Consider the following 13,863-nt stretch of genomic DNA (forward strand, 5'->3'; position numbering starts at 1 on the left):
GATGATACACTGCGGACTTAACCGCAAATGTGAAAGTAGCCTTAGTGACAGACAAACTGAAGGGTTAAAAAGTTCTAGAACAAGTTCAATAGCAAGTGACTACTTAGATGCTGGAGTGCAGAGAAAGAGAAGTAACAAGAAGGTTCCTTTACACCATCAATGGTAGTACCTGCTGTAGTAATAAACAGAGCTGAAGGAGACATAATTCCCCTAGGCAGTTAGTAAGAAGTATCCATGTGCAGAGATGAATGGGCAGCACTCAGGAATCCCATAAAATATTCCTTCATTCAAACAAAGTTATAACATGGATGCAGGGGGAGTGGGTCATCATGTGACAGCCGTTTCCCTTACAGCCTACACTTCAACGAGTCAAGGTACCTGGACCCGTTGAAGCGTAGGCTGTGTACAAAATGGCCATCATCCTCCTGGTGACCTGCTCCCCTTGCATCCATGCTATAATTTTGCTTGTACAGAGGAGAATTTTACCAGATATGGAGTGCCGCCCATTCATCTCTGTACCTGGATTTTCTGAAGACTTATGTTGTGGCACTTGTTATTATGTGAGAAGCCGTTCAGCTGCCTGGAGTTCCTGTGCTCTACAGAAAGGTATAGTGATCTGTGCTCTGTATTGTGCACATAGTCCATGAGCCAAGAACCAAATTTGACGATATCGGTACCAAGCGGAGTGACTAATTCTCTTTGGTATTTTTAGGTAGATGCATGTCTGTAGTTTATTTTTTGATATGATAGCCCTTACATATACGTAGCTTATTAACCCCTTCAGCCCTAGGCCTATTTGTACCCAAGTGCCTAAGCCAATCTGACCTGTGCCACTTCATGGGCTAATAACTTTGGAACGCTTTCACCTATCCAAGCCATTCTGAGATTGTTTTCTCGTGACATATTGTACTTCACGTCAGTGCTAAATGGGAGTCAATATATTTTACCTTTCTATATAAAAAAATGCTAAATATTCGGAAATTTTGGAAAAATCGGCAATTTTTTAACTTTGAAATTCTCTGCTTTTTACAAAAATACTGATACCCCCCATAATAGTTATTAATTTACACTCCCCACATGTTTACTTCATATTGGCATCATTTTGAAAATGAAACCTTATTGTTTTACGACGTAATAGGGCTTATAGTTTTATGCGCAATTTTTCACATTTACAGCAAAACCCACTTTTCAAAGGACCAAGTCACTTCTGAAGTCACTTTAAGGGGCTTACATAACAGAAACCACCCATAAATTACCCCATTTTGCAAACTACACCCCTCAAGCTGTTCAAAACTCATTTTTAAAAACTGTTAACCCTTTAGGTGTTCCACAGGAATTTTAGCATGAGCCAAGAACCAAATATGACGATATCGGTACCACCCGGAGTGACTAGATGTAGTATTTGTAACAAAATTTAATCCAAGTTATGTAAATACACACTGAACATGTCATGTGCATATATATATATATATATATATATATATATATATATATATATATATATATATATATATATGTTACTCCATAATATCTTCAACATCGGACTCTGAATCTGACTGTTGTTCTACTGGCTCGTCTTCAGTACCCTTGTTCTGGCATGTCTGTAATCTGCACATGTCTGTGCACTTCAGGCCATTGCTGAGGCAAGTACACTGAGGAAGTTCACATGACCGCACACACTTGCAGGACAGTAGCTGTATAATAGCTTCTGGTGCTGGTGCCCCTTGCATCCACTTGACAACAAGCTTTCCGTCGTTATCTATCATCCAACCGCAGTCTGTTGGGTTTGCAACCCATGGCTGGCTCTGCAGACTTCTCCTCCAGATCGCAGCCTGGTAGTTTGCACGCAGTGCATGCATGAAAAGGCAGTCCTGGCAAGGAGGGAGTTGACTTGACTCTACCACTCCACGTCTGGCACAGAACAGCTGATAACGGAGCCTGTTTACCTCAGTTGTTTGGGTAGTTGGCAGGTACATGTGGCAGGTGATTTCCTGTAACTTCTCAAAAAGTTCGGTAGACACTTCCCATGAACGACCAACTTCCTGAAAGGCATCCTGGTATGTCTTGTTCATCTTCAACTGCTTGAGTGTCGTCATCTTCCCACGGCCAGCGAATGCACTGACGGTGTCACAGCCTGTAAATGCATGCATACCAATCAATGAATCACATACGCTGCCTCCCAATGTTCGGCTCAGAGTGGTGATATCCAGGAATCTTGTCCGGTTCTGTGTACCGCATTTCTGGAACAGGTGGGATGGGATTTTGTGGCACATGCCCAGACACAGGACCATGACATCAGTATCCTCCGAAGTGATGATGACCGACTTGTAACCAGATTCTGCTGCATGAAGAGCATGGAGAAGGAGGCGTGTGTCTGCTTCTTCTTGATTTGACTTAAGGTCAGCAGCCTCTTCCCACTGTTCTTTGGTGATCTTAAAGCAGAGCTGCTCACATGTGACATACAGCTCCTTCTCCTCAAGCTTCTCCCTGTGGTGTTTCGCCTTCCATTCTTCTACCAGAAACTTTATGAGACTTGCCTTGTTGGAGGAACTACTTAGAAGCTTTTTCCACTGCTGGATGTTGTGCCCATGTTGAATGTTCTTGAAATGGATCCCTGTGCCTTCATATCTGTTGACTCTTTCTGTATCTTTGATGGATGTCTCCTTGTAGACATATATCAATGCGCTTGCTCTTAGCACCCTCATGGATAGCGCGACTCATTGCTGTGCCTGCTAGCTGGCCAAATGTTGCATTGTTTCCCTTCAGTTTCTGAACCAGGCTCATCCCATCAATGATGGTTGCAGAGGGCTCGGGGATCACTTCTGCAGGACGAGCATTCCTCTCCAACTCCCTTGCGAGGGCAGCCTTGTTGGTCTTGCGGATAGACCCATCACCATTGGCAAGTGCCCATGGCAATGGACCCAGGGGATGAGTCAAGACATCACTCATTTGTAGCTTTCTGTTCTCAGCTACAAGTATCATCTGGCCAAATAGGTTTCTGTCAGCCTTCAAAATTACCTCCTTGCCAAGACCTTGTCTGCGTGTCTTCATTTGGATGTTAGAGAACGTTTTAAGTTTGTTCTTCGTCATCTTGTCATGAAACAATGTAGTTGGCTTATCGGTACCCAAACGCTCATCCTTGAATGTTTGATATGCATCCTCTCCTATACTGTATGCCCCTTGAAGGTCTTTGGCTACATCTGGTGGTGCTACAGTCGCTGTTGACAAACTGATAAGTTCACCATTATGCTCTTTGTTGAAGGGGTTCACCCAACCTGTCTCCAGCAGTTGAACGAAAGATTGGACATCGGCTTCATCTCTTCTAATCCTAGACACCTGTAGGTCTGAATGGCTGAAGTCAGTATATTGTTGGCCTACCAGGGCCCTCAGCTGCCTCAAGTACATACTGCGGTACTCTGATGTCAGGTAGAACCTGGAAACAGCTCCAACTTTGAGGCTGAAGCCTTTTGTGCCCCCTGGTGTCTGGGTGTCTTTGTTGATTGTCTCTTCAATGGTCTGGTCCACAGGAATTCGTCCAAAAGGATTCTTGCTACCGATCTGGACCGAAAAGCCACCTTGCATGAAGTATTCATGGACCTCTGGGTGTTCTATGGGCAGCCGAGACATTGTGGCATAGTAATAGGTTAGGTATCGGGCATAGTTGACCTTGTCATAGGCAAAACACCATGGTATCATCTGTCGGATTGCTCCTAGGTGAAGCATCCAGTTGCCTTCTCTTGAAGCTCGAACCAGGGCCAGCATGGTCTCGACCATGTCCAAGTATGACATCCAGAATGCTGAGAGTTGTTCATTTCTGAGGGTCTCAAGATAAACTTGAAAGAGCTTCAGGGTAAGTGTGCAAGATTCATTATCCAAGAGCTTTTCGAAGGATCCCTGCGACACACTGATGCGAAAGTTTGTGATGTTCTTCAGTGTTTCATCCAGATGGTGAAGGTCCCTTGCATGGTTTTCTTCTAGCCATGGAAGGAAGTTTTTCCATGCAAGCCTCATAAGTGCTTCATAGACCAGCTTGTGTAGTCTCACTGCTCTGTTGTACCTCCGGCCGTCCATCACTCCAGACACTGATCCTTCAGCGATTACACCGGATTCAACACACAGATCTCTAAGGCCTGCATCCTGAAATCTGTTCCCTATGATAGAGAGGAGATTACAGATTGTGTGGAAGACACCCATTCTAATTATAATGTTCTTGAACTTCTCCTGTTTCCAGATAACCTCGGCAGCTTTGGCATAGAGTGCTTGATCAAACACACACACAATTCTGTTAAGCTTCAGGGTCTGCATGATGGCATGTGTTTGCTCCAAGACTTCATTCACAGTGGACATGGCTGTTGCAGGAGCATTGATAGTGGGCAGGTAGCTTACAGTGTCCTGGGCCACTACAATGTCGCTGCGGATTTTTATGTTGAACCCAGTCCAACTGCTGGTGGTCTGATCCTCATGGTCTGACATTCTAGCCAGAAGCCAGATATGGTTTTTGGTTTTTGAATCCTGGACCTCCTTGGTAGTGTTAACATTCGAAGTCTCAATCCTGGGTGGCTCTCCCCGCTGCCCAACATTGTATATCGGTAGCATTAATTCTGTCAGAGTTATGCTTCTTTTCTTCGACTTGGTTACATCTGGCAGGACTTTCTTTGTCACAGAGCATGCAACATTGGACTGAACAGCAATGCCATTGACTCTATGAGATGTACCTGCTCCACTTAGTGTCTCCTCAAGTCTGTCAATGTTATCCCAGGCCAGGGTTGTGAACACACCTGGGTAGATACTTGCTGGCATTGGGATGTCATCCTTTGAACATTCCAACTTCTGGATACAAAGGGCTGTATCGATCTCCTCAGCCATTGAATATGACACACAGTGGCCAAGACGATTCAGAGTTCGAATCAGTTCTGTATTGCCGGTCAAAGACTTAACTGCAAAGGATAGCAGTACGTGCTTTGGTGTACACAGAACGTGTATGTGTCAGTGTGTGTGCGTGTGTTGGGGCACCTCAGGGTGTCTTCAAATGTGACATAGCCCCCTAGATTTCTTCCAGTAAAATTTGCACTCCAAAAGTCATTTGGCGCTCCTTCCCTTCCGAGGCCTGCCGTTCCCCAATACTGCAGTGTACGACAACATATCGGGTGTTGTTGTGTTCGGGAGAGATTGGTGAACAAATAGTGGGGTGCATTTTTTGCTGGTACACCTCTTAAAAATAAAAAAATGAGCCTAAAATGACACCTTCATGTAAAAAATGCACTTTTTCCATTTTCTCAACCAAGTGTTTCCAACTACTGTGAAACACTGGTTGGGTCAAAGTGGTCACTATACCCCCTAAAAGATTCCTTGGGGGTGTAGTTTCCAAAATAGGGTCACTTTTTGGGGTTTCCACTGTGGGGGTACCTCAGGCAGCCTTCAAATGTGACATGGCCCCCTAGATTTCTTCCAGTGAATCCGCCACCCAAAAACCACATAGCGCTCCTTCCGTGTTGAGCTGTGCTGTGTGCCCATACTTTAGTTTACGAGTACATGTGGGGTGTTTCTATAAACTGCAGAATTAGGGTAACCAAGTTTGGGTTTGCCGTTAACCCTTGCTAGGTTGCAGGTAAAATTGGATTACAATGTAATATCTGGAAAAAAAATGAAATTTTGAAATTTCGCCTTCATTCTGCTAAAATTCCTGTGGAACACCTAAAGGGTTAACAGTTTTTAAAAATGAGTTTTGAACAGCTTGAGGGGTGTAGTTTGCAAAATGGGGTAATTTATGGGTGGTTTCTGTTATGTAAGCCCCTTAAAGTGACTTCAGAAGTGACTTGGTCCTTTGAAAAGTGGGTTTTGCTGTAAATGTGAAAAATTGCGCATAAAACTATAAGCCCTATTACGTCGTAAAACAATAAGGTTTCATTTTCAAAATGATGCCAATATGAAGTAAACATGTGGGGAGTGTAAATTAATAACTATTATGGGGGGTATCAGTATTTTTGTAAAAAGCAGAGAATTTCAAAGTTAAAAAATTGCCGATTTTTCCAAAATTTCCGAATATTTAGCATTTTTTTATATAGAAAGGTAAAATATATTGACTCCCATTTAGCACTGACGTGAAGTACAATATGTCACGAGAAAACAATCTCAGAATGGCTTGGATAGGTGAAAGCGTTCCAAAGTTATTAGCCCATGAAGTGGCACAGGTCAGATTGGCTTAGGCACTTGGGTACAAATAGGCCTAGGGCTGAAGGGGTTAATAAGCTACGTATATGTAAGGGCTATCATATCAAAAAATAAACTACAGACATGCATCTACCTAAAAATACCAAAGAAAATTAGTCACTCCGGGTGGTACCGATATCTGGCCCGGCTCATGGACTAACAGCTAGTAAGAAGTGGGCTATGGAACAACATATAAACCGGTCTTGGAGGTTTATAAAGTGCCATTGCAACCGGGGAGGAACATGGGTGCTCATTACAGTGGAGGATAAAGAAAGTGAAGGTCAGAGCCTGAAAGCTTGAGCAGTATTCTGTCACTCTTGAATTGGAACCATATGATCAATATGCCATATGATACTCAGTATAAGTATGAGCCTCTGCCTAATGTAAAAGAAATGTAAAAGAAGTATCATGCATGTTATCTAGTTTTGAAACCCTGGTCGACATATGCCAGTAACTGCATTTTTATCTTTTTAAAACGTATCGTGGTCTCACTTATTTGTCTCATACTTAAATGGTCCCAGTACCATCAAACCACTTGTGGCTCGGAGAGGTGTAAGCAGCAAACCCCCAAATCACACACACACTCAGGGGTACCATAACAAGTTGCTTAGGGACCACAAAGTAAACATCATCATGGATGGTCCTTTATACCATGATCCTTTGTTTTGACCAAGCCAAAAGTAGATTGTTCTCGGCAGTGCATCATCCTGGCAGCCTATGTGCAATGAAAAATCTATTACAGATTGCTCAGTTCACATCTCATGCGAGGTCTGCTTGTGTAAACCGCTAAGTGAACCAGTAAACATATTACCAGTCGGCGGTTGTTTAATGCTGTGTAAGGTACACCTTTAGGACAGGCATAAGATGAAGCCAGATAATGATAACCAGATGAAGTGCAGATAATGGGGAACTCGGATGTCCAGCACCGCTAACATGCATTCTGCATAAATATAATTCATACGTAGTAATCAAATCCCATAACCCATTTGTGCAAGTTATATGTGGTATACATCTGAGTTCCTCAACATCAGCACCACATTCGGTATTCTGCCTCTACCTTTAATCTTTGCTCCCCGTGTCTGTTTTACCTTACCACTATGGTGAGCATACATACAGTATTATGAGTGTTCACATTTGCTCTTCTCTCTGTGTGCAGGAATGTCAGGCGTACAGTGTTCTTACTGCATGAATACATGTGTACCTCCTCATCAGTATTTCTGTGCCGTTACTTCTGGTCAGTTCTGATTACATGTAATTTCTTGCGGGGAATCCATTGTACCCCTCCATCTTCATGTGTGGTTGATTCACTTTTTCTTGATTATATTTTTATGCTTTTGCTAATGTATAATAATATATTTTACTTAATATTTTATTTAATAAACGTTCCCATTTGTATATGAAACAGTTACTTTGGTTTTGTTCATGATTCTTGTTTGGGAAAGTTAACAAGATTGTTTAGATTTATGATTCCAGAATTATTGACTTACACGCTCTCCTTTTAACCCGGGCTCTCCTTTTGAGCCATCTTTACCAGATTCACCCTAAAAAAAGGAAACAAATCACTGAGCATTATTTAAAAAATACCAAGGAATCGACTTTAATTAAATGTTAGTGAATAGAATTTTTCTTCTTATTGTTACCATATCATATGTTGTTAACACCACTGAGTTGCCTTCACACTCAGAGTATTACAAAAAATATGACACTTTTTAGTTGTTTTCTCCTCTTAGCCTTTTGCTGCATTTTTTTCGGATGCAATAAACACAGCAGCCGGATGTTATCTTACTGTCAATAGGAGAATATGAAACTTGCTACAAACAGTGCAGTTTTTTGTAAGTTATTTCTTGCTTGTTAGATAGTTCTTTGCATTATTTTTTTAACACAGCAGGCTTTTAGATAGATAAAAAAAGTATGACAATATTATCTAACGCCAATACAAAACAGAAAGCAACAAAAATGCTTGTAAAAAACACATGAAATTCATGCAATTTTTATAAGTCCGTCCTAAAAACTTTGAGAAAATCATGTGTGATGAAATTATTGCAGTATCCTCTGATGGAGAAAATCACAGATTCTACCCTATATAAAAATATTCAGTTCTTAGACAAATGTTATATCCTTGTAAAAAAATATCAAATTGCCAAGAAATAACAATAACAATTTAATAAAACATTTTTTTACAGAAAAACTTGCAAAAATCAAGGAATTTCCAAGCAAATGTACTCAAGTATTAAATATATGATAATGTTTCAGACAATGCAATGGTTTCTGGTTACTTACTGGTCCACCACGTAAGCCAGGAGTTCCGTTAGATCCAGGTGGACCAGGAGGACCACGAGCACCAGCAAGACCAGGAGCACCAGGCACACCACCAGGACCCTTTTGAGGATAAAAGTAATTGATAGGTTCCACTATATGTATTAAAATAAAAGAAATTTAAGTTCTCTATTGTGTCATACCTACCGTTTCTCCTTTGCCACCTGGATTTCCATCTCTACCAGGAGGACCCTAAAATAAAATTTATTGCAAAGTCCAATTAAATGTGAATAAAATATAATAGATATATACCATGAAACTTCTCCTTTGCCACTTGCAGTTGTATCTCTGCAAGAAGAACACTGAAAATATATCATATACATTCTATTGAATTGAAGTTTCAACATAACTATAGTGACCATAATAATAATCTTTATTTTGTTTTATATAGCGCTAACATATTCCGCAGCGCTTTACAGTTTTTGCACACATTATCAACACTGTCCCCGATGGGGCTCACAATCTAAATTCCCTATCAGTATTTCTTTTTTTTGAATGTGGGAGGAAACCGGAGTGCTCGGAGGAAACCCACGCAAACACGGAAAGAACATACAAACTCTTTGCAGATGTTGTCCTTGGTGGGGGTTTGAACCCAGGACTCCAGCGCTGCAAGGTCTACTGCGCCACCGTGCTGACCATCTCCTTTGAGACCAGCACCATAAAACAAGCACGACTTTTTATTGAAATTCTGGGTGGAATAGTGGAGTTTTTATGGATTGTAATAATTTTCCAGCACATCCTCCTGAAGCTTGATTACTTCAGTAGATCAGGACATTAGAATTTTGAAGGTCAAAGTGACCTTTCCTTTGTTCATTTTTAGTAGGTTCTAACCACAATACATAGGAAATACGGTACACTTTTTTGGAGTTGTTGTGACCCAGTTGTTAAGCCATCACAATTTAGACCTTGCCAGAGATGCCCAGATCCTTATCCTTGCCTATTTTTTTCCTGCTTTCAACTTGACAAAATCATTGACAGGTGATGATATCATGAGAAAATCAATGTTTTTTTTCCCCCCTTTTAACTTAATTTGATATAATGTCATGGCTGACTGATCTAATATACTGTATATATATATATATATATATATATATATATATATATATATATATATATATATCTCTGAATGTATGTGTGTGTGTATGTGTATGTCCGGGACTGTCATCTGCACCGTCGCAGCTACAACCACAAAATTTTGCACAGTCACACGTCTGGACACCAAGGGCGTCATAGGCTATGTTGTGAGGCGAAATTTTAACCCCGTGCGTTCCAATTCACCAAACAATTTTGCCCCTACCTATATAATGGGGAAAAAGTGAAAGGAAAAGTGTTGGAGTCAAATTGACAGCTGCCAGATGTGAACAAGGGGGACTTAAAGACTGAGAGCGGTGGCGCCAAAGAGTATATACCGTACAGTTGCTAAGGTGGGGCCCTGACATGGGATACTCACCACACACGGGGATATGAACACACATACATAAAATGCGCCACACACTACCACGTACTTGAACACATATACCACCCTCAGCACACATTTCACCACACATACACCAACCTCGCCACATAAAAGTCGAAACACAAAATTCGCCACATACAAAACTAGGCTCAAGCAAAACTCACCTCATGGTAAACTCGCCACATGCAAAACTTGCACACGCGGAAAAATTGCCACATGCACAAAAGTTGCAACACATGCAGAAGTTGCCTCACACAAAACTTTCACATACTCAAGACTCGCCACGCCCAAAACTCGCCATGCGCAAAACTTGCTGCACACAACTTGCTACACTAACCTGTCACATGCAACTCGACACGTAGAAAGTTGCTACATGCATGTCACCACACAAAACTCATCTCACAAGTCACTACATGCATGTCTCCACACGCAACTCAACACACACAACTTGACACATGAAACTCGCCCTAAAACACATGCAAGTCGGGTATTATCCTTCAAAAATAAAAATCTGATTAATAAGCAGACAAACTACAATATACCATATAGGAAATACGGCAGCTGTCAGTCACATGACCTGTCTATTATGTGTATGTGTGAGCTAATATATACTGCCAGGAGGGAGGGCTTCCTGTTGGCTGGGGATTTATCAAGCTGCCAATAGCAACCAATCACAGCTCAGCTTCTATTTTGCTACAGTTAATTAATCTGAGCTCTGATTAGCTAATATAGGCAACAAAGGACATTCTCAGTATAACAAAGCTTGTGGGAGGTAATAGCATGTCAGTTAGGGTGTATTGGTGGAAAGGCTGATGTCAGTCACATTACCTCATGTGAGAGGATATAGAAACTGCCAGTTACAGACTATTTTTACCACAATAATGCCTCAGAAGAAAAGGAATTCCATGGCACAAATGTCAGCTGATGCGAAAAGAAAAGCTACATTACGGGCCAATGAAAAATGTGAAGACCGAGAAACAAGGCTGACACACATGAGAACAGCAGCTGCTTCCTCAAGAGCCAATGAACTTTCTGAGGAGAGGGAAGCGAGGCTTGCAGACATGAAAACAAGAGCTGCTTCCTCAAGGGCCAATGAACTTTCTGAGGAGAGGTAAGTGAGGCTTGCAGACATGAAAACAAGAGCTGCTTCCTCAAGAGCCAATGAACTTAGTTTTTGCCTTTTAATAATTAAATTTCTATCTATTTATTTTGTGGTTTTTGTGTGCATAGGGGTGGAGACGCATATTCATCACTGTAATGAGCGGTACCACGTGACCGCTCACACAGGACAAGCTGCCGGCGCTGAGAGGAGGCATTGCGAGAGCTGAGTGAGTATTTCTCTGCTAGCGGGAGGGCGCGCGGGGGGTGGGGAAGGGTGGGACGCGGGAGGTGACCCCAAACTTTATTTATTTATTTTTTTTAAATTGATCTTTCATCCCTTCTGTCCTGCAAGCGCTGCTTTCAGCCGAACAGGACAGAAGGGATGAATGCCGGTTTCAGCACCACACGCGGGGGATAGCGCTTACTGTAGCGCTGTCTCTCCTGCACAGTCCGTGTGGTCCTCAGGCGGCACACGGGCGGCACACGGCTGCACACGGATGTGTCGCGTGAGCACACGGACACGGATAACTCCGGTACCGGAGAAAACGGTACCGGAATTATCTGGATGTGTGAGACTGGCCTCACTTTGATTTTTGAAGTGCTGTCTGTTTTTTTCTGATTTTATATTTTGGACGTTTGGACAACATCACCTTTACAGGTTTTATTGCACCTGTTTTTTTTGCAGTGCTGCCAAATTTTCTTTAATTATCTATCTATCTATCTATCTATCTATCTGTCTGTCTGTCTGTCTGTCTGTCTATCGATCTATGCAAATGCAGCGCCCCAGAGTCCTGGTCGTTGCAGTACTGTGGCTCCGCCACTATGGGGAGCTACGGTGCGTCCGATGGCACTGAAGGAGTTCATCTGATCAGGTATCACAGACACCAATACATTTCACAGCTGGGCCTCCGGGGGGAGCTAAGGGTGCTATTCATTAGGCCACTCCCCACCATAGTGGGTAAACGGGGGGTCAGGCAGGAAGTTAGATCAGAAAGCTGACTGGGTTGGAACCAGGCAACACCTTGTGGCAGAGGGTGTTGTAGGGGAAGATACAGTAGGGTCTCTGTCAGGGGTGGGATCCTGACAGAGGCCTGGCATTGAAAAGAACGTAACGGGTCCGCGCCAGCTCCGGGAAGCGGCGGGACCCAAGAAAGGACTAGAAGCGAGATAGATTGCGCTGAGTGAGAAACGAGATCAAGCAATAGGAGAATACCAGTAGGGGTCGTGCTGTAAGACCGGAGCAACACCCTACTGAGGCGCACTACCGGTGGCCGGAACGCCGAGGGAGTATTACAATAATCAGCTTCAAGCAATACTCTAAACAGCGGCAGGACAGTCAGTTTAAGGCGGGCTGTCTAACACATATCACCTATGAAGTCTTGGGAGGCAATTGCGGGAGAGGGGCGTCTCTAGGGTCCCGGAAGAACTCCAGGCCTACCCGACAAACGGGTGCCGTTCTAACTGTAACATCAGGAAGGGACGGACGATTAGAAGAACATCATTTAATCGAGTTGTGAGGGAACTTAAGAAACAGACACAACGGTTGTGGGGTACTTTCCGTAAGCATAGCAGGGAAGGACTACAACACATAGCGCTAAGAAGGAAGGCACCGATTTCCACCTGTGAAGTGAACTCTGGAGGTGCCATTGGACCGGCCGGACTTGCGCAGCCTGGTGAACCGTATTCTGGACTGAGGACTCAGAGATCTCCAGTAAAGAGGTAAAGAGACTGCAGCCTGGTGTCCTCGTTATTTACCGCGACCTGCACCCCACAACTGCACCACCAACATCCACACCTAGCATTGACTGTGCGCCCCACGGCAGGGTCACGGACCGGGGCCTAGCCGCCGTGACAACCCTAGGAGCAGAGACTCAGAGGCCCGGTACCGGGTACCCCTCGGCCCTGCGGCGGTGGGGGCGCTACACAAACGTTGAATATAAGAAATGTGAACTGCATTACTGCTATATAAAGCATACTTATAAAAATGAAGTTACTTGATGTATAATTTGGCCCATTAGGCGCAACAAGGTGTAACTTTTTTAATGGAACTATTATCTAATATTTATTAAACATGACACTCCTAGGCTGAAAGCCTACAAGTTTAAAAAGCAGGTAGGATCCAGCATTAATTAAAAACAGCCTTAGAGTATGTTCTATTTTTCCGTGCAATTTTGCCATGAAAAAACTGGGCGTTTAACTGCACCAGCAAGGTGAATGTGATTTCTGTAATTTCATGCACATACTGCTTGTTTTGCTTTGTAGATTTGAAGCAGTTTCAAATTTGCAGCATATCAATTCTTTTGGCGTTTTTACAGCATTTTTAGAGGTAAAAGTTCACACATTTTATGTATCATTTTTCCTGACAAAATTCCTGTATGTGCAGCAGATTTTTCTGCTGCAAATACTGAATAGGTGCACACACCCATAGGGTGATGGAAGGAGTGCTCAGACAAATATGGAGGCAGTCACCATCTCCATTAGTATACTACTCTATTTGTACACACAGTTTAAATAAAACAATGCTTACAGAAGGACCAGTCAAACCAGAAGGACCTTGGGGACCTTGTTCCCCTCTAGACCCTGGAGACCCATCAGAACCACGAGAACCAGGAGATCCAACTTCACCCTGATGAGACAAACAGAAGTTAAATAACCACAATTTGCATGCACAATAACAATGGCCATACTATCTTCTCCATCACTGTCAAGGTCTTGTAAAAAATTACATAATTCATTATTTTTTCTTCTGGTAAACTCATATACTTAATAATGAGAAATAG

General features: G+C 42.7%; 1 protein-coding gene across 1 annotated transcript in view; it reads right to left on the bottom strand.

Annotated features, from left to right (window-relative positions):
* Positions 1 to 13,863, bottom strand: part of COL3A1 (collagen type III alpha 1 chain) — a 255,502-nt gene that overhangs the window by 85,186 nt on the left and 156,453 nt on the right. The window contains exons 16-19 of the mRNA XM_077275669.1: positions 13,611 to 13,709; positions 8,674 to 8,718; positions 8,491 to 8,589; positions 7,698 to 7,751 (exon numbers count right to left, since the gene is read on the bottom strand). Of these exons, the coding sequence (XP_077131784.1) occupies positions 7,698 to 7,751; positions 8,491 to 8,589; positions 8,674 to 8,718; positions 13,611 to 13,709 (297 nt within the window). The remainder of the gene's footprint in view (positions 1 to 7,697; positions 7,752 to 8,490; positions 8,590 to 8,673; positions 8,719 to 13,610; positions 13,710 to 13,863) is intronic.

Source organism: Ranitomeya variabilis, chromosome 7 (assembly GCF_051348905.1).
Source record: "Ranitomeya variabilis isolate aRanVar5 chromosome 7, aRanVar5.hap1, whole genome shotgun sequence".
NCBI lineage: Eukaryota > Metazoa > Chordata > Amphibia > Anura > Dendrobatidae > Ranitomeya > Ranitomeya variabilis.